General features: G+C 38.5%; 2 protein-coding genes across 6 annotated transcripts in view; one reads left to right on the top strand and one right to left on the bottom strand.

The window, feature by feature from the left end:
- The window catches only part of LOC138743238 (heat shock 70 kDa protein 4-like), a 57,936-nt gene extending 49,392 nt beyond the window's left edge, over nt 1–8,544 (top strand). Inside the window, exons 18-19 of one of the 2 annotated variants that reach the window (XM_069898211.1) lie at nt 5,550–5,711; nt 7,101–8,544. In XM_069898211.1, coding sequence (XP_069754312.1) covers nt 5,550–5,711; nt 7,101–7,184 — 246 coding nt within the window. In that variant the 3' untranslated portion in view covers nt 7,185–8,544. Of the gene's footprint in view, nt 1–5,549; nt 5,712–6,607 lie in introns of both variants that reach the window. The other variant, XM_069898210.1, reaches the window with a different exon arrangement.
- ccng1 (cyclin G1) lies at nt 147–25,490 on the bottom strand. 4 transcript variants are annotated; one of them, XR_011344747.1, is made up of 8 exons: nt 24,740–24,997; nt 21,603–21,875; nt 19,315–19,568; nt 16,970–17,048; nt 16,797–16,895; nt 13,547–13,744; nt 12,358–12,554; nt 147–1,441 (listed from the first exon to the last, which is right to left on the bottom strand). XR_011344747.1 is itself a non-coding variant. In XM_069898213.1 (7 exons), exons 2-6 carry the CDS (start codon nt 21,873–21,875, stop codon nt 13,562–13,564), a joined length of 888 nt encoding a protein of 295 aa, XP_069754314.1. In that variant the 5' UTR covers nt 24,740–24,996; the 3' UTR covers nt 148–1,441; nt 13,547–13,561. The 4 variants fall into 4 exon arrangements, 3 of the variants coding, with proteins under 3 accessions (XP_069754314.1, XP_069754316.1, XP_069754313.1); XM_069898213.1 differs by lacking the exon at nt 12,358–12,554 and having other exon boundaries at nt 148–1,441; nt 24,740–24,996; XM_069898215.1 differs by lacking the exon at nt 147–1,441 and having other exon boundaries at nt 8,629–12,554.
- Between the last annotated feature and the right edge of the window lie 823 nt (nt 25,491–26,313).

Below are 26,313 nucleotides of genomic sequence, written 5' to 3'. Positions count from 1 at the left end.
CTGGACTTCAGACTTCTGTACCTGAAGCTATCAGTGAGTTGAGACTGATGAAGACTAGGGATCCTCTATGTCAGGGGTGTCAAACTCAAATTCACAGAGGGCCAAAATTAAAAACTTGGACTAAGTCGTGGGCCAAACTAAATATTTATTGAAAATTTTCAACAACATCTGCATGTTTTCTCTTCTTTCAACATATGTAAAGTTAAACTTTTTCTTATTAAAATAAATGTTTAATAATAATTTTGGTTAAACTCTTTCTAGAAGAAACATTAACAAATGAGAAATAAAATATTCAATAAATAATATTTCTCTATAGCCTTTCTTCTTTCTTTCTTTCTTTGGCTTGGCTTCGCAGACGAAGATTTATGGAGGGGTAATGTCCACGTCAGCTGCAGGCTCGTTTGTGGCTGACAAGTCCGATGCGGGACAGGCTCCTTTTAAATGTTTTTTTTTTCCACAAGCCAACAAGTCCAAAAAATAACAACTTGCTTCAATGAAAATCCAATCTTTCAACTATGAACAGTCCAAAGTTAACCAAAGAAAATATTAATCCAAGCTTAGCTTGCTGCACTGTGATTTACTCTGATGCACCTGGGTCTAAACCAGATACTTGGCATCTCTTCTTAGATGCAAGTTCATCAAACTCTGGGGTCAGAGTTTGCCTCCCACCTGTCTCGAAAGGTCCTGTTTTCTGTCTTTCGTTTGGCCATTTTTCGTAAGGGGTTTATTACATGTGAGTTGGGCGACAGGTCGCAGATGCTAATGAAAGTAAAGAGAGGAGGTGGGGGCGATTAGCGCGCTGACGGGCCAGCGCCAGTGCATTTGCAAAGCATTCTGGGATTTGTAGTATTAGCTGTGCATGCGCGGCAGCCAGCAGGCCAGCTCTAATACATATTTGATATGATCTTGCGGGCCAAATATAATTATATCACGGGCCAAATTTGGCCCGCAGGCCTGAGTTTGACATGTGTGCTCTATGTTGATTGCCTTCTTTCAACAGTGTCTCGTTGATTTCAAAGCATGGAAGCTCTATGTCCATGATGGTCTTGACCAGGTTTCCCCATTTTCTGCCACCTTCTGTATTCCTGCACAAGCAGGCAATGATGTAACCAGTGAGCATACTTTACATGGTGCATCTGTCGAAGTCCGATAAAGTATTCAATAATGTTCCAATCGCTGGCTTTTTAAGAAAGTGGAGGTATTGCTGTGCTGCTTTCACAATTGCCCTGATGTGCTGGCTCTGAGAGGTCCTCTGATAAATGGACATCCATGGATTGGTGGGTCCTAACCCTCATCACTACCATCCCGTCAATGAAGATTAGGGTGTGATCCCTGAACCTACCCTTCCTAAAGTCCACAATAAGATCTTTGGATTTGCAGTGGAGTCAACAGGCCTTGAGTTGTCTCTGTGTTGATGGTCAAAGGGCAGGGGGTGATGGATCTGTTGATGAGAAAGTAGAGATTCAGTTGCCAAGGGATTAATTTGCATTAATATGCAATCTATTTGATTTAGTGGGATTTAACACTGTACAAAATGTATTCAATATAGCCTGGCTTTTCAAGAGAGATGAAATGCTGTGTGTTAAAGGGATATTGTGAGCAATATGTGATGATCCTGCAGATCAAAATAATTTTTATGATTTCATTGTGATTACTATATCAATAACTTCATTACTAAATCATGAATTTTTAAATATTTTGTGTATTCCTATAGTTGAAGGGAAGTTGACTGAAACAGTAAACCAATCTAATGTACATTTTGCATTGACAGCAGTGGGACCACTTGTTCTAAGTTGTTGATGAATGATTCATGATGTCTTTGAAATTTTAAGTTCATATTTCCAATGAAGAAATAGTTGCAATGTTGTAAATCGCGGCAATAATTCAACTGCTGTTGTTGAGAAATTGTTTTGAGAATTGGGTGCTTGCGGGTTATTTTTTTGGTTGATTATTGTCATATACACTAAGACACAGTGAATAACTTATTTTTGCATGATATCCAGGCAGCTTCCAAAAAAGAAGAGATGTAATAAAATGCAACAAATCTTTTTGGACGAAAGCCTTTTTTTTTTTGCCAACCTGCATTTTTTTTAATCTAAACTGAGGCAGAGTTTGTCTATTTCTGGAAAATCAAAACATTATTCATCGGTGTTCTTGTTTCTCTTAATTAATCCAGAGATGTCAGACATGAATATTTTTCCTTAAAATGATCATGTATTTCAAGATGTGGAAGGTGTAGGTCTTCACTAATAGTGAAGATGGTCTTTTTTTTTTCCAAAATTGGAATGGCAAATCTAAAGGAATAGCCAAAAGAAGATGGATACAATTGCTATTTGGTCATTTGTAGAAGTGGCTTTTCACATTAAATTGATTCTTCCTGAGCAATTATATTTACATTAAAGGATCAATACAAGGCTGTTTCTGCTTCAAGGTTCCCAATACAGGGAGGAGTCACGTGATGGAGTAGTGGCAGGTTGGGAAAACCAGCCCTCTCTAGGAAAATAGGAAAAAAGTTAGGAAAAAGCAAAGCATAACAAAAATAGAATATAAGAAATAGAAGATAAAGATACAAAGAAGATGGCTTCCAAGAAGGAGAAAGTAAGAACAACTGGAAAAAAAGAAGTTAAAAAGTCGTCAGAGAAGAAGGAAGAGGGCCTTACCTGCGGGAAGAAACAGGACACTGATGACGAGGAGCGCCCGACCCTTGAGGTCAGTGCCTGCTCTGCGGAGTCGCGGCCCACCAGCCGGTGCACTACAAAAATGGCTCTCGGAGCAAAACAAAAGTGCGCAACTGCGCAATCAAAGGAGAAAGAGGACACTGGCGAGGTGGGGGGGGGGGGGGGGCTCAGCAGAGGAGCGAGGCTGTCACAGTGCGAGCAGCTGAGGGACGCTCGACACCAGGGCTCTCAGCTGGAGGGCAAGAAACAACAGACGAGCAGCACAGGAGGGAAGGACCAACAACAAGAGGCCCAGCAAGAAGAGGCCCGACAAAGAGATACAAATAGCTCATCAGGAAAAACAGAAGAGATACAGACACAGAAGAAGAGGAAGAAGAAGACCAAGATCTTCACAGAGAACTAGAAGGTAAAACTGATGGACAAGAGAAATAAAAGGTAAAACTGATGAATAAAATTAGTTTTTTTTTAAGAACAATTGAGATCACTAAAAGAATGGTTATCATTAGAATTTAATGCAATTAAAAGGAAAATGAAAAGAACAAAAGATAAAATGCAAAGGTTAGAACTGGTAATGACAGAAATAGAGAAAAGAGTAGAGAAAGTGAAAGAGTGGGAAATGGCTGTAGAAATGGAAGTAAATGACTTGAGAAAAATTGGAAGAAAGTGACAAAAAAATTAGAGACATAAGAGTTGTCTCAGAAAATTGAAATGTTAGAAAATTATAATAGGTGAAACAACATAAAAATAATGGGCCTGAAGGAGGGTGAAGAAGGCATAGACATGAAGGAATTTATAAAAGGATGGATCCCGAAGGTCCTGGTAACGACAGAAATGCAGGAAGAAATGGAAATAGAAAGGGCACACAGAGCATTAGCTCCGAAACCAGACACATCAAAAACCAAGATCCATCTTAGTAAAATTTTTGAGATACACGACAAGAGAAAATATACTGGAGCAGGCAAGGAATAAAATTAGAGAAGATAATAAACCATTGGAATACAATGGTCAAAAAATATTTTTCTACCCAGACATTAGTTTTGAACTCTTAAAAAGGAGGAAGAAATTTAATACAGCAAAATCAACTTTATGAAAAAAAGGTTACAAATTCATATTAAGACATCCAGCAGTGCAAAACAGAATGTTCTCAGATCCAGAGAAAGTGCAAGAATTTGCAGAACGTTTGCAGGACAGGAGAAATGAAGAGATGTAACAAGAATGAAGAATGGTGATAAAGTATATATAAAGATGTAAAAACAATGTATATGTAAAGAACTAGAGAGGGAAAAGAAAAGGGAAGAAAGAGAGTAAAGAGGGGGAAAAAAAGGAGCGAGAGCTTTGTGTTTTTAGTGTTTTCTGGAGAGGGCTGGTAGAGGGGGAATAACCGTCTCTGCAAAATCAGTTGACACTGCGAACAAGATGGCAATCCAAATGAAAAGGGGAGTTGTGGTTGCCCGGCAAGGGATATGGGGCAACTCAGAGATGGGGGGAACTTTTGGGGTTAAGGTATTAGTGGATGTGGGAACTGCAGGAGTACTTTGTCTTAAATGTGTTGTACATTAAGTGTAATAAGAGAAAACTAAGAGATGAAAAGGGGGATGGAGGTGGCGAAGAGGTGGAAAAGAGGCGTATGCAAGATACAAGATGGCCATGTTGAACTATATGACTATAAACATTAATGGAATACATAACCAAATTAAAAGGAAGAAGCTACTAAATTTATTGAAGAAGGAAAAAACAGATGTAGCATTTGTGCAGGAAACTCGTCTAACTTAAGCGGAACATAACAAACTAAAAAGAGACTGGGAAGGACACGTAATGGCAGCATCCTATAATTCAAAAGTTAGGGGTGTAGCCATACTAGTTAACAAAAATGTACCAATCAAAATAGAGGAGGAAATAATAGATCTGGCAGGGAGGTATGCAATGATAAAGTGTCAGATATACTCAGAATTTTGGAATTTGCTCAATATATATGCGCCTAACGAGGAGGATCAAAAGTTTATGCAGGATTTTTTTTTTTAAAGATTGCAGACACACAAGGAAGAAATATATATTGATAGGAGGGGATTTTAACCTTAATTTGGACCCAATGTTGGATAAAACTGGACAAAAGACAAGTAAAAAGAATAAAGTATCCAAATTTATGGTTAAATCAATGCAGGAAATGAAAATGAATAAATGTATTCCATTGCAAAAAATAAAATCATAATGTTTGAGGAAATTTGGGAACCATACATGGAACTTATCAGAGAAAGCTTGCCTACGACCTCCATCCCCTAAAATGAGAATGAAAATGATAAGAAGACAAAACTACTAGATTCAGAGTGTAATAAATAGATGATGCATTTTTCTTGTTTATTTTCCTTTGTGTGAAAATATCATTTTATGATTTTATCGTATTGTATGTTAAATATTTATGGGTTTTGGAGGGGGGTGGGTAGAAGGGAGGAAGGGAAGGGGGAGGGGGAAAGGGGAGAAAAGACCACCGTGTAAATTTAATGAGAAATGTTTGTACATATTTTGGTTGATGTGGTTCATAGTGTGAAAAATAAAAAAATATATTTAAAAAAAAAGGTTCCCAATACAGAATTTGCAGTGAGTTTAATTTTTGAATCATTGTATTTTCCTTTGTGAGCCTTCTGCTAATGTCAGATTTAACTGGGATGAATGAAAATTGTAAGTTGAAAAAAAATGCATCATTTACAGAGCCAATATTTTGTGCTAGATTTGGTAATCTGATTAAATCATTGATCAGTGCCATAAAATGTGCCTGAACCAAAACTGAATTTGACTGTCACTGGGTTTAAAATGGAGTGCTGATTTACGAAAGTGGGTATTTAATGATTTTGTTTTTCGCTTGTTCTCTGCCAGGAAGAATACTATGATCACTTGGATCCCACAGAAATGGAGAAAGTGGAAAAATGTGTTCAAGGATCAATGGAATGGATGAACAGGAAAATGAATTTGCAGAGTAAACAAATTCTAACACAAGAACCACTTGTGAAATGTGCAGAAATTAGAGAGAAGGTTAAGGTATGTTGCAAATTTAAATGATTTTAGCATGGATTTGACTCTCATTATAATTAAAAGGCTTCTGAATATTAACTTGATGAATTTGAACAAGGGAAGCCCAGTAGAAATTATGCTCTTGGTTTTGATAAGAGTATATTTGAACATAATGCAAGCTCCAGTCAAACTATTTTGAAGGTCTAGCACCAATACCATTTCTCCAAGTCCTTGAATAATTTCTGAAAATATCCATTCTTCAAATTTATTTGCAGCGATAAATCTGTGATATTCTAGAGACTTTGAAACTGATCCCCAAAAAAAATCTATCATTAATGATGAGAATCAGTAAATATGGAGTTGAACAGTAAAAATCTGTAGACTCTGTGATTGGAGAGCAATACGCACGTGCTAGAGAAATTCGGCAATGCATGACCTGCTGAGTTTCTCTCGCATTTTTGTGTAATTCTCATTAAATATATATTTTGGATTAATTTTCAAAAAGTCCCCAGAATGTAACAAATTTATTGTATTTTCAGACCAATTATTAAAGAGAAGAAATGGAATAGAATAGCCTATCACCTTGTGGATAACCACTTTCAACTTAGTAAAGTAACTGGTTTCTTCACAAAAACAGTAGGGTAGATGAAAATAGGTTTTATAGAAAAACTTTAGAAGAAAATCTGAATACATTGAAAGCATGCAAAGGGCTACAACAGTAATCTCTCGTGTTAAATTTCATGAAGAGGACTGCTAATTTTGTGTCGGCATTATTATAGCGAATCGAGCAAAGGTGTCTTGATAAAATCAGCAGTGGACTTTCTGCTTGTGTTCCCTCCACCCTCACTAAAATTGGTGTTGCTGTGGTTGCGTTTTCTTTTTGCGCCCTATCAGGGTTTAATGGATTCCGCTTTGCTTCTCAGGAATTGGTCAGCCTTTGTAACCCCATTGTTAGCAAACCCAAACCCAAGATAGAGCCACCCAAGGAAGAAAAAGAGGCTGAACAGAATGGACCAGTTAACAGAGAACAAAATACCAACTCTGAAGGCTCCCCACCTGCCACCACTGAGGATGCCAAGAAAAATGCTGAACCACACCAACAAAATCTACCAGAAATGGACATTGAGTAAATGTGCAGTAGTCAGCTACACAAACTTTGAAGTTTCAAGTCATGGATCCTGCAGGACAGCTTTTTTTCTTTTATGGTGAATGGAATAACCTGAAACTGATAGTCTTGAACATCTAGCAAATTTTAAGTGTTTATCTTTTATCCCTTCCCATTTTTATAATGGAACAGGAAATGAATACACCTGGGGTTTGACTGAAATGTGTTAGTTATGAAAACTGGTTCTGATTTTGTTTGTAGCTTTCACAAAAAAAATTGCTCTCCCTGCTGCCACTTGCCTTTATTCACAGATGCTACAGGACTCCTATTTTCCTCGCAAGCTTTCTACTACTAAATCAAATGCTGGATTTAAGCATCTACCAGAAGTTCAGTAAGTTGCTTGCATTTTGTTTCAGTGCTTTTTTTTTGTTAGTCTGCATTAATGTTGTCATCAATTAGAAATAAACCAAGATGGCCTGCCTTTTGAAAATTTTCCAATCTTCAATGATTCCACATTATATTTTTTCCTTTTGAATGTTATAAATTACCACCTAGGTACATACGTCTTTGCAACAGGCTAGTACTGGTCAAAATTAAGTTTTGATTTTATGTTAACAGACGAATGTTCAATTTTTCTATAAATGCTATGTCCAAATATTTGGTGACCATTTATTTTGAATATAAATATATCAAAAGGAGAGATGCTTATACAACCTCTATGCACTCACTTGGATCCTTTTTGCATCCTTTAATTTGTGTTATGTTCATCTGGTGGTTTGAATGCTAAATTGGAGTTTTGAGTGGAGCAGAAAGGAAAAGTGCTTTTGTAATCATTCAGTGCAATGCACTGTTGACTTACAAGTATGTGCCTCTTTTGGGCTTTAAAATATTTCAATAAGTGATGCATAGATAAACACTACAATCAACCATTAATCATTAAATGAAAGACCTGCATCTTATTTGTTACTTGGCAGGCCTAAGTGAATTCACAGAAAGCATATTGTTTTGACTAAAAAATAGATAATCTGCATTCAGAGAATACAGAAGTTGGAATTTTCGCTGTGGAAGAATACCAATTCTTGGCTTGGTGACCAGTTTTAAAACTTGTAGCTGGCCCATTAAATGGAGTTTTGAACCCAAACCTCTTGTGTTAGCATTGTTTTTGAGAGCAACTTCTTTTGCTATCTCTTGGCTAAATCCCAAACAATACATTGTTGCAGCTTGTGTAGCTCTAAGTAATTGAAGGTGGCATTGTTTTCCCCCTTTTTCCTGTGTGTAATGGAGATTTATGTTTACTTCGCCATTAAATCAGTTTTTTTTGTAGAGTTGTAACTGGGTATGATTATTTAAGTGGAAAATGCCTATAGCAAAGAAAGGACTGTATGGAGGCATGCTGTGCATCTTGAATTTTTGAAAAGTAGTTTAAAAATGCCCCTTTACCCATATACTACCATTTCCTGCAACAAATTTGTACATCACACACAGGTTAATTACTCCATGTAAAGCACCATGTATGATACTTGACCATTTGCAATATCCCAGTTTGCTGGTAAATTAGTTGATTCTGTCCAGTTTCTTGTTGCTTTATTAAATACTGATATTACAGGTGGTAATTTGTTAGTCATCAGAATGTACAATTTCAAGGACTAAACCGTCAGCTGACATGTTACATGGCTTGAGTTATTTCCACTGTATAATTTATAGTTGCCATTTCACTGAAAGGTGTGTGAAATGCAATAAAAAGTTGAATGAAAATTGTGACTTTTGTTTTGACCAAATCTGAATTATTGTTAGTTTTAAATTGTTAGCAAAAGGAATGATGCTTTTACTCTTTCCATCCAGACAGTTGTTCTACTTGTGTTTAAAAACCAATTACTTTTCATATTTCTCCACTCTTGTTTGATTAGCCTCTTTTACAATAGAACACCTACATTCCTGGCTGCAATGGCACTAGAGTCAATGTTTGCTCTTTGGACCAACATGATATTGAAATTAACTGTCAAAAAGTTTGAGTTTCGATGTACCCCTGTGATGTAACTTAGGCAAGTAAGCAGTCTTTGGTTATTAATCTGATTTTTAAAGTCACATCCAGTTTAATTGTAAGCAGGGAGCTAAACTTATTGTAAAATGGGAATTAGTAAAAGTACAATTCTGAGTAGGGTTCTGGTCCCATTCATTCCAGATGAGAAACTGTTAAATAGATGGAGTTGTCCATCTGGCCCACTGAGCCTACTCTGCAATAGGATGGCTGATCTGTCCTTTCATCATCTGTCCTTAATCATCTGTTCCTCAATTTCCCCGGTTCTTAAAATCTAGCGTAAATACATTCAACAGGGCAGCCTCTACTGCTTCGTCAGAATGCCACAGATTCACTGCTCTGGGAGAAGCAACTCTTCATCTCTTAAATCTACTCCCCTGATTCCTATGTTACTATTTCCATTCATATGTTTTTCTACTGCCCCATTTCCTTTGAAAATGGATGACCCCGACTTGCAACATCTTCCTGGTCTTTGTCCATTGAGTAGACATCTCTCTGCAGACTATCCTTGATCCAAATTGCTATTGCCTCCATTTGGATAACTCATTTCAATAATTTTCAGTAAATTAATTCTACTTGAAGATGAATAGCAACTGCCATACACAGGATCAGTTACCTGCAGTTAACTAATTGTTGGATTAAATAAAAGTGCCTTCTTAGATTTAAAATCTTCCCCAGACCCAAGAATCTTAAAATAACTGGCCAAAAAGTTAACAGAAATGTGTTTATTCAATAAACAGGTCAAATATCAGAATTTAAACTGAGGTGATTGTTTGTGTACAAGATATTGCATTTAGGTACTCACCAGCATCAAAAGATCAAGCAGTGTATTCATTTCTATCAGAAAAGGTTGTGGAATCAAAGCAAATTTAACTAGTATTGAAACTTACATTTATGGAATAAAAAATGTAATTATAGAACAATTCAATTCAAGTAGTTTACCCCTCAATTTGCAAATAAGTTTGTGCAGTGCATTAATCAATTAATTGGTCAAAACTTAACTAAAGGCTGTAGGCTTAGTTTTTTTAAAAAAAACTTAGCAACAAGACATTTTCCCCAGTGTTCTTGAATGATATGCCATATAAAATTGAATGCTAATTTTTTTAACCTAATTTGATCTGTTTTTCTTTCTTTATGCATAGATTATAATTGTGCAACTCTGATTATCTGAAATCATTTATCCAATTTTTTTAAATTTCAGATAAATAAGGATATCCAGAAATCCTCATTTATCCGAAAAAAATATTTCAGAGCCAAACAGACCTCACAGGTTGAAAAAATTCACTCAACATAAGATTACAATAATGATTATTCTCATTCCATTTCTTCTTTGCCTTCCCCATTGACTTTCCTCTTAAACTGTGTAGCAGCCACAAGTGGTCCCTTGTCCCATAAAGGAGAGCTGCCTCCCGGGCAGGAGTGGGAACTCAGACTTTCCCTGGCTGCTGACTCCTTGGCCTACCACCGAACTCGGACTCCCCAGTCTGCGGTAGCCCTAGGGGAAGATTCGGAGTCGGGAGCTCCCCTGGGGATTAGCAGCAATGGTTGGGAGGACTCTGATCAGTGGCAGTATTGCAGCCAGCTTTTGATTTGGTGGGAATTAAACATTTTAATGTTCAAAAAGCCTTCCTTTGTTGTTTAAACATTGATACGTGATTTACTGTTGCTGCTGGGTTTTTTTTTAAATATAAAGTTATCCGGAGTAAAATGTTTATCTGACTTAGTAGTAGAAAAAAAAAACCAAAGCATTTCCTTTACAAAAATTACTGAATCACATGCTCATTGTAAAGGGCAAAATCCTTCCAAAGTTAACTATCAATATTCCAACAGGTGAGCAGCAACCATGATTACAGCTAGATTCCAGTCTTTAGGAGGGAGGAGTCTAATATTCATCAGATAGCCTGTACTGTAAAAGAGCCACATTTTGTCAAGAATTTTAATTGCAAAAAAATCCTAAACGAAATAATACTTTTAAATGACTTATAATAGAGCCTACCATTAAACAACCAGAAGGCAAGTAGTTGCCCAAAACAATTCCTAGAAAAACTGTACCAAAATAGAGGTAGATGATCTTCCAAATGTCTAAATGCATGGAAAGTCTGTTACTCAACATATTGCAAATACAAAATTAGAAATCTCCATTCCCTTCAAGGCAACTCAAATACAAAACTTTTGAGAAATGGCTCTGGGAGAAATGAATGCCATTACTGCTTTGTTCCAATAACCAAATATTAGTTAACTAACAACTGGAAAGATATAGAATACTGGAAGGACTCAGTTTTGCATGTATAGAGTAATGCTTATCTGTACAAAAAAGTTTTCTATAAAATTGCTTTCTAAAATTACAATATGGAGAATTAACTCAAAACTGACTTGTGCATAAAAGTAGCATGTATCAATTAACTCACCAAATTATAAGACCAGAGACGTCATCCGTACCATTGGAATAATTTTGCAGTTTGAACTGAAAGATTTGGTTGGAAATGTATGCCAAGAAACATTCCAAGTGTAAGTAAATTATAAACTAATACAATGATTTAACTTAAACAGAACATTTCTGGGCCGTTTTAAGTGTACATTTGAGGCATGGAAGATGCCTTACAAGTAAATGCTTACTAATAATGGCTGAACAAACAAAGGTAAAAAATATACACTTGTATAGGGGCAAGCATTGATATTTTAAAATCCAAAGTCCCTTTTAAATAAATCTGCAAATGAAAAATTATGCATCTCAAATCAAAGATGTCAAATTTGCAAACTTCTCCATTTACTCAAATCGATTAAGTGCAAATACATCTCTCTAGTCAACTAATTCAAGTCACTATTTCCTTTCTTATTGTTATCTGTGGGCAATTGAAAATTCTCTCAGATAAGTACATTTCCACTCTAAAATTAATTAGATATGCCCATTTAGAACTTGTAGCAAAAGTTAAAAGTTCACTTGAGTGTTCATTGACATATTCTAACACCCTTTATTCAATGTATTTATCAATATTTGCCTGAACCTTGCATTCAGCTTTCAAACATTAATTTTTCACTATGCATATATAGTTGGGAATCATTTTAAAAAAGCTCAAAACTTTTAAATTGGAAAAAAAAATGCCTTTTTTTTTTTAAAAAAAAAACCACATTCCAGGCAATATTTCACTGCAGTCAATTCACTGTTGTGGCACTCAATGTGACAAAGGTCAATCCTTATTGTTGCAGGGGGGAAAAGAAAATTCGTGTCACACTTTATTTCTGGACAACAGGGTTTTTAAACACTTAAAAATGAGTAACCAAAGAATTCATACATACTGCATTTTAAGTACCAAAAAAAAAATCATTCTTCAGATAGAACTGTGACTGATTTTTTTTGTTTTATAGTGTGTGGGGGTGGGGGTGTGGGGGGTGTGGGGGGTGTCATTCTGTGACCATGTCCTCTTGTTCGAGTGACCATCCTATCAAGTATCCACAAGTGATCTTCCAAACACACTCCAGGTACCCTCCACCATATTTCTCTCCTCCATCACGACCAAAGCCATTCTCACCTGGTGGGAAGTTAGTGGCCACAAGCCGGCCCCTCGCTCCCAAATCGTGCCCCGGCTCTGTGCAAAAGCAACCCCCCTTCAAGCTCAGCTGTTCTTCTGGGCTGGGAAGGGAGGGCGCCTGGAGCCCAACCGGCGCTGGGGTTCGCAAGCGGGGCGGAGGGTCCGGGCTCGCCGACCGGTCCTCGGTGGGTCCGTGACTGATTTGAGTAGACAAGAAACAGGCACCTCATGTTGAACTTAGTTGATTCATACTACATGACTTGCTGTTTAAACTGAGGTTATTTTTGCACATTTAACGTGATAGACTGCTCAGCATTGGAAAGTTCCCCCTTGTTGGTATTCTTCAAATTTTAACCAGAAAAATAAATACAGATGCTCCTAGTCTTAACAATGGGGTTAAGTTTCAATTAAACCCATCGTGTGGTTTAAAAATCATAAGTCCAAAAATACAGTTCCACGCCTACTGAACATCATAGCCAACCTCACTTTAAATGTGCCAAGAACACTTACTGTACCCACAGTTGGGCAAAATTATCTTAACACAAAGCCGATTTTATAAAAAATTAATGTAATTTATTGAACACTTGAAAGGCTAGCCTAAGATGAACAAATATTCTATCTTAAATGTGCTTAGATCACAGCTGGGCTAAATTATCCAAAACAAAGCCCATTTTATAATTAAATGGTGAAAGCCTTTTACACTAAAAAATCATAATTCTGTTACGCAATAATCAATAACTACAGTTACACCAACACCATGCAGCAAATTGTGAAACTACAGTACCAAGTGACTACATACAGGTATTTTCATTAAAATGCACATCACTCGTACCATCATAACTTCAAAAAAATCGTAAGTAGAGGAACATTATACTTCAATCCTGCTATCAAACAGCATTTGGCTACTGGAATAGCTTGGGAACCAATATTGTACAGGAAAATTCATAGTTTGATCCCATTGAGAGCTAGTACAGACTATGGATTAAATAGTCTCCTCGGGTCTGTGCTGTATCCATTTATGATTCTCGTCATTTCTGTATACTTGTTACTAATATACAGTGCAACTGAGAGGCAGTTCATTCAATATTTGTGGTGAGAGCCATTTGGATGAATGATAGACCATTGTTTTCCCAGTTCCTATCAAAAAATTCATGTTTTATTTATTAAAACAAATTACATCAGGTCATACCTTTCTCACTACAAGTCACAGTTCAGGGATCGTTGGCAGAGGAGCAATATGATGGTAACTTTGAAGTTGCCTAGACGTGCATCTTGAAACAATCCACAGGAGTTTTTTATTACTTGGTCTGGAGCACGCAGATGATGAATATTCTGCTATACATTTTGCAACAAGTTCCCTCCAGTAGAATAAATCTTGATCACTAATCTGAGGCCAAAAAAATGCAAAATTTCAATTTTTTCCTTTGTAAAGATGAATAGTATCAGCATTAAAAAAAAAACCACACAAATCTGTAGACACCATGATTGAATTAAAAACCAAAACTTAGCAGATCAAACAGTGCCCTTTATGGAGCAACGGTAAAGATAGAGAACCTTCATTTCAGGCCTGAGTCCTTTATCAAAGGATGAGAAAATGCTGATAGGCGTCAGGGGGTAACAAAGGCAGGAGTTGATGTGGAGAAAGGAGGGAGGGGCCAGCAACAATGAGGGGGGAGGAGGGATGGCTGGGTGGGTGGAAGAACGTCTTCCCATTGGATCCATGCAAGGTACCAACAAAACAATCCCAAAAACTATTATGAAAGAAAGTTTTGACCATGATTATAGGAAAAATAAAATGCAAAAGCTCCAAATCCAAAATAATGAGCTCTTTCAGATGTAAATCACAAAATTCAATTTGAATATTTAAGGATTGAAGCTCAGCTTCCACTTCACAATCACCTTACACCAATCTACCTCACGAAGTGAATTCTGTTTCAATGAGAGGCATAGAAGTGCCAGGATTATTGTACAAGATGTCAATGATCTTCTGAAAGTACATCTCCAGTGCATGTGTGTGAGGGAAGCATCACAGTAAATACCAACAGATGTCCCCAGGTCTCATCTTTCAGAATGCCCAAGTAGTAAAGAAGTTCTTGATAGAACAAGAGCTGACAAATTGTTGTCCCAATCAAGGTAAACGGACTCTCACCACACTAATAGCTCTCAACACTCATCTGAAGATGAAGCACAAGAGTCGCAAATGTTTTATAGCTCAGAAACACATTCTTCAGCCCAACTTGTCTATGCTATATTGTCTGTCTAAACCAGGGGTGGTCAACATTTTAATTTGGTAACCAGCCATTTCAGCCCACAAGTACGTACCAGGGGTGTAGATTAATTGGGTGGCACAGACTTGTGGCCGAAATGGCCTGGTACTAAATTAAAAGGTTGGCCACCTCTGCTCTAAACCTTCCCCATCCATGTACCTATCTAAATAGCTTCTAAATGTTAAACACTTCCTCTGGCAGTTCATTCCATGTACTGTAAGGTAAAACATCATGAGATGGGACCGGAGAAGGAGTCACCCAGTACTAAGGAGTAACAGAATGCATCCTTGTACTTACAAGATAAGAGAGACATTGATGGATTGAGAGGCAGGAAGCTAGCAGGGAAAGGATAGCAACAGTTTAAGAGAGACATTGATGGATTGAGAGGCAGGAAGCTAGCAGGGAAAGGATAGCAACAGTTTTAGTCATTGGACAAGTAATGATATGATGATGTTCTAAGCATGTATCCAAGGGTATAAAAAATCACCATTTTGCTGATAACGGCAGAATGCATTCTCCGACTAACTTGGTTGGTCGCAAGTGTTACAATCCGGTAATAAAGAACAAAGAACCCTGATTTCGACTCAGCCTGGTGTTTGTCTCACTCATTCATGAACAAAGCAGACCTAACAGTACCCATCACCTTCTTAGGAGAAGGGTGCTCCTCAGATCCCTTTTAAATCTTTCCTATTGCACTTTAATCCAATTTTGCCTTCTAGTTTTAAATGTCCCACCCAGATTTTTTTTTATAAAAGTGACTACTTATCTGGTCTGTCCATACCCCTCATTTTTATAAACCTCCACAAGATCTCTCTGCCTTTGCTGCTTCAGGGAGAAGAGTTCAATGTTATTGCTGCCTCTCCTTGTCATTTCAAGCCCAGCAGTCCCAGTAAATTCTTGCAAATATCTTAATTACATTAATTACATTTTCTTATACCTGAGTAACCAGAACTACAAAATATTCTGAGAGGGAAAAAAATGGCAGCACTGCTGCACTTGCTGTTATGGTAATACTGCCATTGGTGTGGATCCAGTCAAAGGAACACAGCATTCCTCCACAGGACATTATTGTCCAGTCTTCATGTCAACCACCCCAGCACTTTTTCTTAAAAGTCAGCCAAGATGGCAATTCCCAAGTTTGGCAGAAGACTACAAGGACAAGCACAGAGCAACAGACCAGGGGAACACCTCCTCACCAAGCAAGAGAACCTGGGAGAGGATCCTGCAGATAAGGTGACCAGAGACCAAGAGTCTCACACCAGGTTGCTGGTCATTAGACACTGACCAGTTTGCTATCAAATTACTATTGCAAGTTCTTCATGAGGGTCCAGGATGAATTTCACCACTAATTTGTTTTAATCCACATTGTTCCCCTTGGTATTATTCATTTGCAACCAAGTTACAAACAATTCCTCCTGATCCATTTTGCATGTTCCTGCTCCCCCATCTCACCCCATAGATCTGAAATCACTCTGGACAGTAACAACCTTCTATAGGACCTCTATCGAGAGCTTCCTGGCCAGCTGCATCACAGTGTGATGAAGTTGCTGCAGAGAAATGCATTGAAGTTTAATAGGACCATAAGAGAGACAGCAAGGATCGCTGGAGTCTCTTTCCCACCCCCAACCAATGTGATCTACTGGGATTATAGTCCAAAGAAAGTGCACAAAATTATTGAGGACCCTTCCACCCTGCACATAGCATCTTTCAGCTGCTCCCATCAGGAAAGCAATACAGGAGTATCAGAGCCAGCACCACCAGGCTGAGGAGCAGCTTCTTCCCACGAGCAGTGAGAATGAATGCTGAACGACCAAAGGGACTGCTCACACTAACCATCTGAAACTCTCATATTCATGAAACAATACAATATTTATTTATATGTAAATATAAATACTTGTCCTGAACATGTCTTATTTGTCGATAGGTGTGTTATGTCTGGTTGTGTGTCTGTAGGTTTTGCACTATGAACCAGAGAATGCTGTTTCGTCGGGTTGTACTTGTGCAATCAGGTGACAATAAACTTGACAACTTTTAAAGCCAAAATAGAATTCTATCATTTTCAATCTTTGCTTTAGAAAGCTCTAGAACAGCCAGTCCAGTTTTAATTATAACTAGTCTAGATAGATTTTCAACCTAAACTCAGCAGATGAATATAGCATCATTACCACTCACTTTGGAACATAGCTGTAGACTTTCTATGGTCTCCATTAATTCAAGCAACTTTTGCCTTTGGACCTCCAGAGCAAGAATTGACAGTGCCAATATGGACCCCTGAAAAAAAAAAGTCTTTGAAAATTAAATAATTAAATTTCCTGTAAACATCCTTTACTGGTTTCCAAACTTACTTTTGTCTTTGAAAAGATGAAATGACAACTACAGACTTTGAGATGGATTTCAAGACATTCAAGATTCAACATCTCCTTCCTAAATAAAAACAAGATTTATCATGTAACTGAGTAATGCTAAACAAGTTATACAAGTTCACCACATGTTAAAAGTATTCTGCATCCTCTGCTATGTACAAGAGACTTCACACTTTCATTAAATTTCCCTTTATCAACCACACATGAGAAGCAACTCTCAGAAACTGAAAATTGATAGCTAAACTGTCACACATACAAAATTGGTAATTGGCTAGAAAGAGGACATTATCTTGCAGAACGTCTGTCATTCTCTGGGAAATTTTAGTTATGTTGGCAGCCATTGCAATATGTACCAATAAAATGAGGAACGATACATGGAAGAACTCATCATCAGAATCATGAATTGATATTGTTGCAGCATTAAGATTTCAGCACTTAATAAATTCAAGTTTATTATCATCTACTGCAAGACTTTGCTGGAGTCATTAGGGTAACAGGGTGGGGGGAGGGTACAAACTCACTCAGCTGGGTGGTGGGGGGTTGTGTTGACCTGCCTACCATGAACCTCGTCTGTTCACCGGCGGCACTGCCGCCATCCCTCCGAAGTAGCTTATATTGTGTGCAAACTATTGATGCTAGAGATGCTTGACACACGCTAGTGACCTTAGTGCCATGGGTGGGGGTTACAATACCTCATGGGGGGGAGGGGGTGATGACCATGAGAGAGTGGGAGGTCACACTGCCTTGTTGGGCAGGCATGAATGCCACACCCCCGCCCCCACTCCCCTGGTGCCAATCCTATCTAACTGTACACAAACAACCAGAAGAAAGTTTCTTTGGATCATGGAGCACATACATATACACCAAATAATAATCACATATACAGTAAATCCCCTGGTATCCAGAATTCAAGCAACCGGCAAACTCTAGCAACTGGCAAAAAAGAAACAAACAAATTGGTTAAAAAATAGGAACAAATACTCAACCAGCAGAGTGCTTTAGTCATGCTTTGCTCATAGCAGCTGTTTGAATAAAGTTGCATGAAACATCAATGGCATTGCCCAGGAATGAAGAACTGGTTGATGCCCCTTGACGTTGGGGTGACTCTCTTAAAGAGTCTCCTTATCCCTGCTTAGTAACAGTCACTCCTGTCACAGGCTTTATCTGTAAACTTCGAGAGGGGGTGGGGATGGTTAATTATTGTTCCTCTTTCGGGCTGCTCTGTGAAGGGGAGGAGCCTGCAGATGCAGCGACAGTTAAATGTTTTCAAAGAATGTGGCTGAAAATATAGTATTTTTGTCTTTTCAACTGTTTATTCTTAATGCAAGATTCTTAGTTAGGCATTGTAAGAGAAAGTCCCAAGCAACCAGAAAATACATGTATCCAGCTACCTATCCCCAGAGGTGCTGGATACCAGGGGTTTTATTGTATGCATAAAGATACAATTTAAAATACACAATTATTTGGGGAGAATTTTCTTAGAATACTGTTCATCAGTCTCACAGCCTGCAGAAAGAAGCTATTTCCCAGCTTGGCAGTCCTCATTTTGATGCTCTTGTACCTCCTTCATGGAAGAACCATAGAACATTATAGCACAAAACAGGCCCCTTTGCCCCTTCTAATCCATGCTGAAGATGTGTTTTAAACCTAGTCCCACTGACTGTACCAAGTCCATACCCCTCCATCCCTCTCCTTGTAGTGGGGTATATAATTATTTGATTCCCTGTTTAAGCAATGCTCCCAGTAAATGTTGTCAACAGATGAAAAGGAGACCCCAGTGATCTTCATGGCCGTTCTGATGATGTTCTGTATTGAATTCTGCTTTGATTCTTTGCAGCTATCATACTATATTATGATGCAGCAAGACAGGATGCTCTCAATTGTAATAAATTGTCAAGATGGAGTCTAGTAACCTTGCCCTCCTCAATCCTCCCAGGAAATGGAAGCACTGCTGCATCTTCCCAACTAATGAGGAGGTGTTGTGGGTCCAGGATAGGTTGTCCAAAGAACTTTGTAATTCTTGTATTTCGTTCTATCCATATTCCTGATCTTGTGTTTAGTTTGATACTTTGACAGTACACTGCATTGCAGTTTTAAAGTGAAACATAATTAAGAATATTAGTAATACCCAGGCATGGTATTCCAAATGTTTTCTGCAATATTCTCAAACTTAATGTCAAGGTTAATTAGAAATCAAGATGCTGAATTAAGTCAATACTGTATAATGGTTACTTCTCATAAGTAACCAACTATAACTGAGGTGATAGATACAACACTGAACTGAATGGAAATGTGCCAAAACAAATAGGTTTAATTATTAAACATACCTTTCAGATGCAGAACAGTTTTGAATAAGATTGTGATATAGTCGCAGAACGTTCAAGGCAGTTGGGCCTTTCACTTTACAGTGCAGCTTTTCCAGGATAATATTCTCCATCCTCCTCATGTCTGAAACTGTAAATTTGCACTGACTGATTCGAATCAGATCTGTGACATGTGGAACCATGCGCTCCTCTTCAGTTGCCTTCATAGCAAGGTTCATGCAACAAAGGCCAACACAGCACAAATGTTTTGGTTGCACCTGGCCACAAAGAATATACACTATTTTACTAATCATCTGCACCGTTTTTTTTGTTTTTTTTTTTTTAAATTCACCACGATGTGGCCATTCAAAAATTTACAAGTTTCCACAGCCAGTAAGAACAAATGTGATTCACAAGAAAAAAAAATAGTGACTTCCTAACACTTCCCAAGAAATAACTCACCTTAAACTTTCAAATGCACTACCAACCATGAAGAGTACACATGGGGAACAAATGGAAAAAAGGCATTTTATTGCAGTCTACACTGCTATCCATGACAGTACCATATCTAATATGACAATAGAAATAAATGTACCAGTGCTTAAGTAGTGTGCTGTAACCTGCCTAAATGACTACCAACCAGTAACACTCACATCAACAATGATGGAGTGTTTTGAAAGGCTGGTGGTGAAGCAGATCAGCTCCTTCCTGAGCAACAACACGGATCCATTCCAATTCACCTATTGGAGCAACAGGTCTATGGCAGATGCCATCTTACTGGCTCTACACAAATCCCTGGGACATCTGGACAGCAAAAGTGTATACATCTGGACTCTCTATCAACCAGTCTCTATCAAACTCCAAGACCCAGGAATCAACACCCCACTGTGTAATTAAATCCTGGATTTTCTCACTTCCACACCAGAATCAGTGATATTGGTAAGAACATCTCCTCCGCTATCTCCATTAGAACCAGAGCACCACAGGCTGCGTTCTTAGCCTCTGTTCCACTCACTTTACCCTATGACTGTAAGGCTTGGTATGACAACAACATCTACAAATTCACTGATGAGACCATGGTAATTGGTTGTATAAAAAGGTGCAACACATCATCATACAGGAGGGAGATTGAAAACTCAGCTGAATGGTGCACCAACAACATCCACACATTCAATGTCACCAAAACTAAAGAGTGGATTGTTGACTTCAGGGTCAAACCAGAGGGGTACGATCCAGTGATTACTGGGGGAAATTAGAGGAGGAGAGCGTGAGCAAGGCAGTGTACTGTCAAATTTCTTGGGAGTCACTATGTCAGAGGATCTGACACACTAATGGCATCATGAAGAAAGCACATCAACACCTCTACTTCCACAGTGGAGGTTTAGTATTACATCCCTCAAGGTCACTACACAGGTTAACAGGAGAGTTAAGGAGGCCTATGGGATGCTGGGCTTCATTAATAGGGGATTGAGTTCAAGAGTAAAGAAGTTGTGTTGCAACTCTACAAATCTGGTGAGACATCACCATGCTCAGTTCTGTCACCTCATTACAGTAAGGATGTAGAAGCTATGAAGAATGTGCAGAGGAGATTTACCAGGGGTAAAGGTTCCATTATTGTCATGTAATACTACATTTAGAATGTAACATACATGAAATTCTTTAACTTTTGTCTACCATAAGGAAGAGACTCCATATTGTCCAGAGCCCCTTACAGAAAGGAAGCCCCTTGAGGAACAAACTCACAACCCCTGGTTTTCAAGGCCAGTGCTCTAACCACTGATCTATTGAAGGCAAGATTAGCAGAGCTGGGATTTTTCTCTTTGGAGGATACAAGGATGAGAGGAGACTTAGAGGCTTACAAGATTATGAGAAGCAGGAATAGCAAACACCAGAGGACATATGTATAAAGTGAAGGGATGGAAGTTTAGGGGAGACATCAGGAATAAGTTTTTTTTAAAATATGCAGACAGTTGTGGGTGCCTGGAATACCTTGCCAGGGATAGTGATGGAGGCTGAAACATTAGAGTAATTTAAGAGACTCTTAGACAGGCACATGAATAAAAGAAAAATAGAGGGTTACTGGGTAGGGATAGTTCAGTACTTTTTTTAAAAAAAAAAGTAATCTATGGGTCAGCACACCGTCGAGATCCAAAGGGCCTGTTCTGCGCTGTAGTGTTCTCTAATACCTCATTCATTCAATAATGGATTTACAGCATCAATATAATGAAATTATGGAAACTATTTCAAAGCAGATGCACAGAATTTATCTTAATTATATTTGACTGGTACATAAGCAGAATATTCCACCTTACCTTCATTAACCCCAAGAACCTATCAAGTAAAGAGATGGCCAGGACAAATGTGTCAGTGCAAAATCCAAAGAACTGGGACAAACTAAGGAGATCCTTGACTTCAAGATCTCTCAGATGCACAGTCATCCTGATCCCATTTTCATGAGCTGATTCAATGACCTTCAAACCACTGATCCTTGGCTGATATTTTGGTTCTTGTTCCAAATGAGCATTTAGCTGGTTTACCAGTGCCAAGGTTTCACTCTGTGCTTCTTCTGTCAAACTTCCAATCATCTTAAAGGCAAGTTCAAAAAAAAATCAATCTCACTTAACAGCCTCAAACACCCATAAATCAACACTGTAGCAGCAATCCAAAAATGTGGATAAAGGTAGTTTAACAGAGAATAAACATTTTACCCAGAGTATAGAAACCGTCACTTTCAGATCTCTTAAAGTGATAAAGCTAGAAATACAAAAATACTTAAATATGGAATTATGAACAACACGATTTCTTTTCTTCTTTTGTGTTCTTTTATTGTTTATTTATTTTTATTCTTGCTTCACATTATAGGGGTGGGGAAAAATGAAGGTGTCACTATATTTTAATGATGAATGTTTGCATACATTGTTATTGACATGGTTCATGAATTATTAAGTAAAAAAAATTATAAAAAAGAGCAAGAAACATGATTGCCAAATGTAAGACTCTTGCCTGCTCAACAGAAACTGAATATTTATCATTTAACTTAGTATTTCTTGCCTCTTTTAATTTAAAGGGTTGACCATTATAATTTTTTTTTTAAATAAGAACTGTACCTGTTTAACTGCAAAAAGAATTATGATGCATATGTATATTGTACAATGAATACAACAAGAAGAAAAAAAATCAAAGAGGCCCAAAATGCCCTGCATGGTCTTAAATTATGAATCAGTTCATTTTTCCCCCCCAAATAAATTTTGTTGATCTGGATCATTCAAAGGAAATGCCCCAAGCACCATTATCTAATGAGATTAAGCTATAAAATAACAAGTTCTGATTTTTTTTTTAAATCATGCAAATTATAGGGTCATGCATTGAAATTCCACACCTCCCGTATTTATCTCTCATGTACTTCACTCAAAATAAAAATGTTTGAACACGTGTTGCAAATCATTTCCCATATTCCAGCTACGCACAACTAGTTTCTGCTCCAATTGTGACAAAGGCAGCAGAGAACTTATGGCATCCTACTTATTTATATGAAACACCAGTATAACAGAGCATATAGATATGTTTTTGGGAGATAAATTGGTAAAGGGTTGTTTGAGTCGGTTACATTCAAACACTTTAAAACAGATCTTATTTGAAATACTAGAGCTCTGCTAATTCTAGACACATTGGCTCCACAGCTTTTGCAAGCTTTGGAGAGTGCTCAAGTGACACCACTAATGAATTGTTGTTTACAAAAGGCAACAGTTCAATTATCATTTTGGAGTCACAGATTATCTGGAAGAGAACTTGTTGTTCTAAGAGGGTCATGTGGTTTTGTAAGCAGAGTCAAACAGGCTTTCTCAGAGAGAGAGAGCAAGAGAGATTACTTCTACAGTGTTACAGTGAATGACAGCAGCTGGGACTGGAACAGGACAAGCTGGCAAGCTTGTGGAAAGCCCCATTTTCGAAGATGGGTTTGTAAGTGCTTTGCTCAGCCTGATCAAAGCCCTTGTGGTTCATGGAAGAGGAGAGGACTGGCTGCCTAATGTTTCACTTGGAATAAGAGAAACAAAAAGGAACTCTGTGGTGACCTGGAAGAAAGAGATTATCATCTGGAGAACCCTGAAGGGAGCAAGTTTTGTCAGCGAAACACTGGAGTGGCTGATTAAAAAGGAATCAGTTGTGGATGTCCTGGAACAGCAAATTTCTCTCTAAACTGACAAGAACCTTCCTGAGCAGTAACCATTTACATTTCAGGCACCAAAGCTTGGTGAATTTTATAAATATTAAATTCTGTGCAAAGTTTAAGAATTACCTGCAACCAGTGAATTTGGAGGAATGAGAAGTGCGATGGGACTGTGAACCAAATAACTTTTCTAAACTTACACACACATGCACTTAGAATTAGAAGAGGGTTAAGTTAGGTTAGTTAAGTTAAAGTGTGATTCTATTTTCATGTTTAAAAGCAACTTTTGTCTTGTGTGCTGGGTTTATGGGTCCTCTGGGCTCATAACACCTGAACACATGAAGTTTTATAATAAAGAAACTTCAATGGTTAAAAGTCATTGCCCAGCACACAAGACCATACAGTGATTTTTCCACATTCTTCATTTGACAAGTGGCTTTTCAACTGCTTCCCAACATAAATAATGGGTTATGAATAAAACGGCATGCTTAAACAGATTTTAGTTAGCATTACATCTTAGAAAAAAACAGACACAGCAAATACCACAATATTATCATACCAGAACAAGTTAAGAGATACAAAAAGGGAAACAAGTTGAAGATTTTTTTTTTTAAACCGCAGATTCATACAGCACAGACAGAGGCTCTTCAGTCCAACACATCCATACTAGACAAAGTTAAAAACAATGCTGGAGAAACTCAGCAGCGTCTATAGGAAACGAGCAGTGGCGACTGTAGGTGGGGAGCAGTGAGAGACTCCAACTGAACCCACTTCGAAGACAGGAGGAGAACTTGTTCGGGATAGGCATCCCCGGAGGAGTTCATGCAGGTCAGAGCGGAGATAACCCGCCCAGAGCGCCGACCGTGAAATGCACATTGGCAACACGCCGCTGAACTGGCGGCGAGGTCGGTTCCTCGCTCTCAATGACCGTCACCGCTTGTGGATCAACCCCCGCTGAGCACATCGGTCTCATCAGACAGAGGACACGCCCGGACCTGAACCTCGACCATCTTCAGGATTCTCTGGCCACGAAATTCCCACAGACGAGCAAAGGAAACAATGGGCGTTGGAATCGAGTGTTGACAGGAGAGAACCGGACAGTGCGGGGCCCCTCCATCAGTGATGCTTGGTTACATTTGCAGCCAAGACAGAAATACATAAAGTTAAAAATAAACACATATATAAATTAGAGCATGCATTTCTATACGCAATGAACCAATAGCTCCAACCCCAGCATTGCTGAACATGCTCTTCGCTCGCGGAGGAAGTTTAAAGACCCACCTTTCTGACCTGATCCTGTTCTCCCAGCTGCCGCCGATTTTCTTTTAAAGCTTCCTCGATGTCCCGCCCCCTGCCTCCCAGCAATTGGTTTCTTCTGCTTACTTGCCTGGTTCGTCGTCAGTTCGACGTCAATCATTTCCAGAATGATTTAAAAATGGGAGGGGGCCCGGAGAGAACAATGTCCCAACTACTCAATGGGGGAGCCCAGCTCCAGCCCCAGCTCCAGCTCCAGCCCCAGCTCCAGCCCCAGCTCCAGCTCCAGCCCCAGCCCAGCTCCAGCCCAGCGTTTACTAGCTCCTCTTTTCTCGTCTCTGTTCTATATCGAATCCGACTCTGCAACAACACAGTGATCCTGTGCTGCAGCCGGTCAAAGTTCTTTTATTTTGCAATCTGCACAATGTGTCCACACAAAAAAAAGAGCAAAGCATAGAAGTTTCCCATCGTCACGGTAAAACTCATTAATAATTGCAAAGGTTAACAAAAGACTTAAGACGCTACAAGTTTCTATTAAAACTTAATATGCAGAAAATACTTGAGAGCGAGAGATGATAGAGATAACGTTTTAAATGAGTGATATTTCCTCCGAACCGTCATCAACCTGTATGGGTCTTTTGTTGTGAATCACACACAACGCTGGAGACACGCAGCAGGTCAAGCAGTTTCCTTTAAAAATACATCACCGGCGTTTCGGGAGGTGACCCCCAGCTTCATCATCCCCTTGATGAAGGGATCTCGCCGCAAACGTCGGTGATGTATTTTTACCTTCAAGGACACTTTAACCTCGGTGTCTACCACATTTTCGTGTTTTACAGGGTCATTTTGATTTTCTCCCCGCAGATGGCGCCTGCCTGTCAAGGATCTCTAACTATCTATTTCTCTCATACACTTCAGGCATTGCTCTTTATTTGCATTTGCTATGTTCAAGCAGACTTTTAAAAAAATATATATTTACAGTTCAATTTTGCATTTACTGAACTTCACAAGAATTTAAATGAAAAGGTCATTGAAAACAGTCCCACAGTAATTGGGCATGATTGCTAACTGCTTTAAATAGAACCCCCCCCCCACCAAAATGCTACTTATTGCATGTGCAGTAAATGAAGACAGGGTCTGTATCAATAATGGGAATGGGTGTCTGCCAGCTGTACAGGAATATCAGGACGCCAAAACAAAAGCCACAAACTGCTGCTGTTTGGATTTAAAAATTAAATGGTTTTTTTTTAAGATTTCTAATGTATACAGTGTTTAAACAAATCACACAAGTTCATCAGGGACTATTGCTCTTGTTTGTGTTGGGAACAAGCTACATATAAAAATGACAGCCATTCATTAATCTGGCTACTTTCCAAACGTTAGAAAGGAAATACTCTCAGGAAGATTTGTTTCTTTAATAGGATGTGCATTATGTGCTTGCTTAAAGGTTTTGCTCCTGTGGTTGTCTGCAAGGCTTGACAGTCAAATGTCAAGATGAATTTTTGTGGGCAGCTGGATATGAAGAGGTCATATGACGAGCCTGAATGATGGGCTCAAAGGCTTTCGTGATGTTGAAAAAGGTGGTGTATAGTGGCTGTTTA

The sequence above is a fragment of the Narcine bancroftii genome, chromosome 9 (genome assembly GCF_036971445.1).
Source record: "Narcine bancroftii isolate sNarBan1 chromosome 9, sNarBan1.hap1, whole genome shotgun sequence".
Classification (NCBI taxonomy): Eukaryota; Metazoa; Chordata; class Chondrichthyes; order Torpediniformes; family Narcinidae; genus Narcine; species Narcine bancroftii.
This window is presented reverse-complemented; position numbering and strand designations above follow the sequence as displayed.

Coding starts and splice junctions, on each gene's coding strand:
- ccng1 (XM_069898212.1), bottom strand. CDS start 21,875: ATGATTGGAAGTTTGACAGAAGAAGCACAGAGTGAAACCTTGGCACTG. Junction 19,569..21,602: donor GGTTCTTGGGGTTAATGAAG/GTAAGGTGGAAT, acceptor CTTTGTGGCCAG/GTGCAACCAAAACATTTGTG. Junction 16,896..16,969: donor TCATCTTTTCAAAGACAAAA/GTAAGTTTGGAA, acceptor TTTTTTTTTCAG/GGGTCCATATTGGCACTGTC.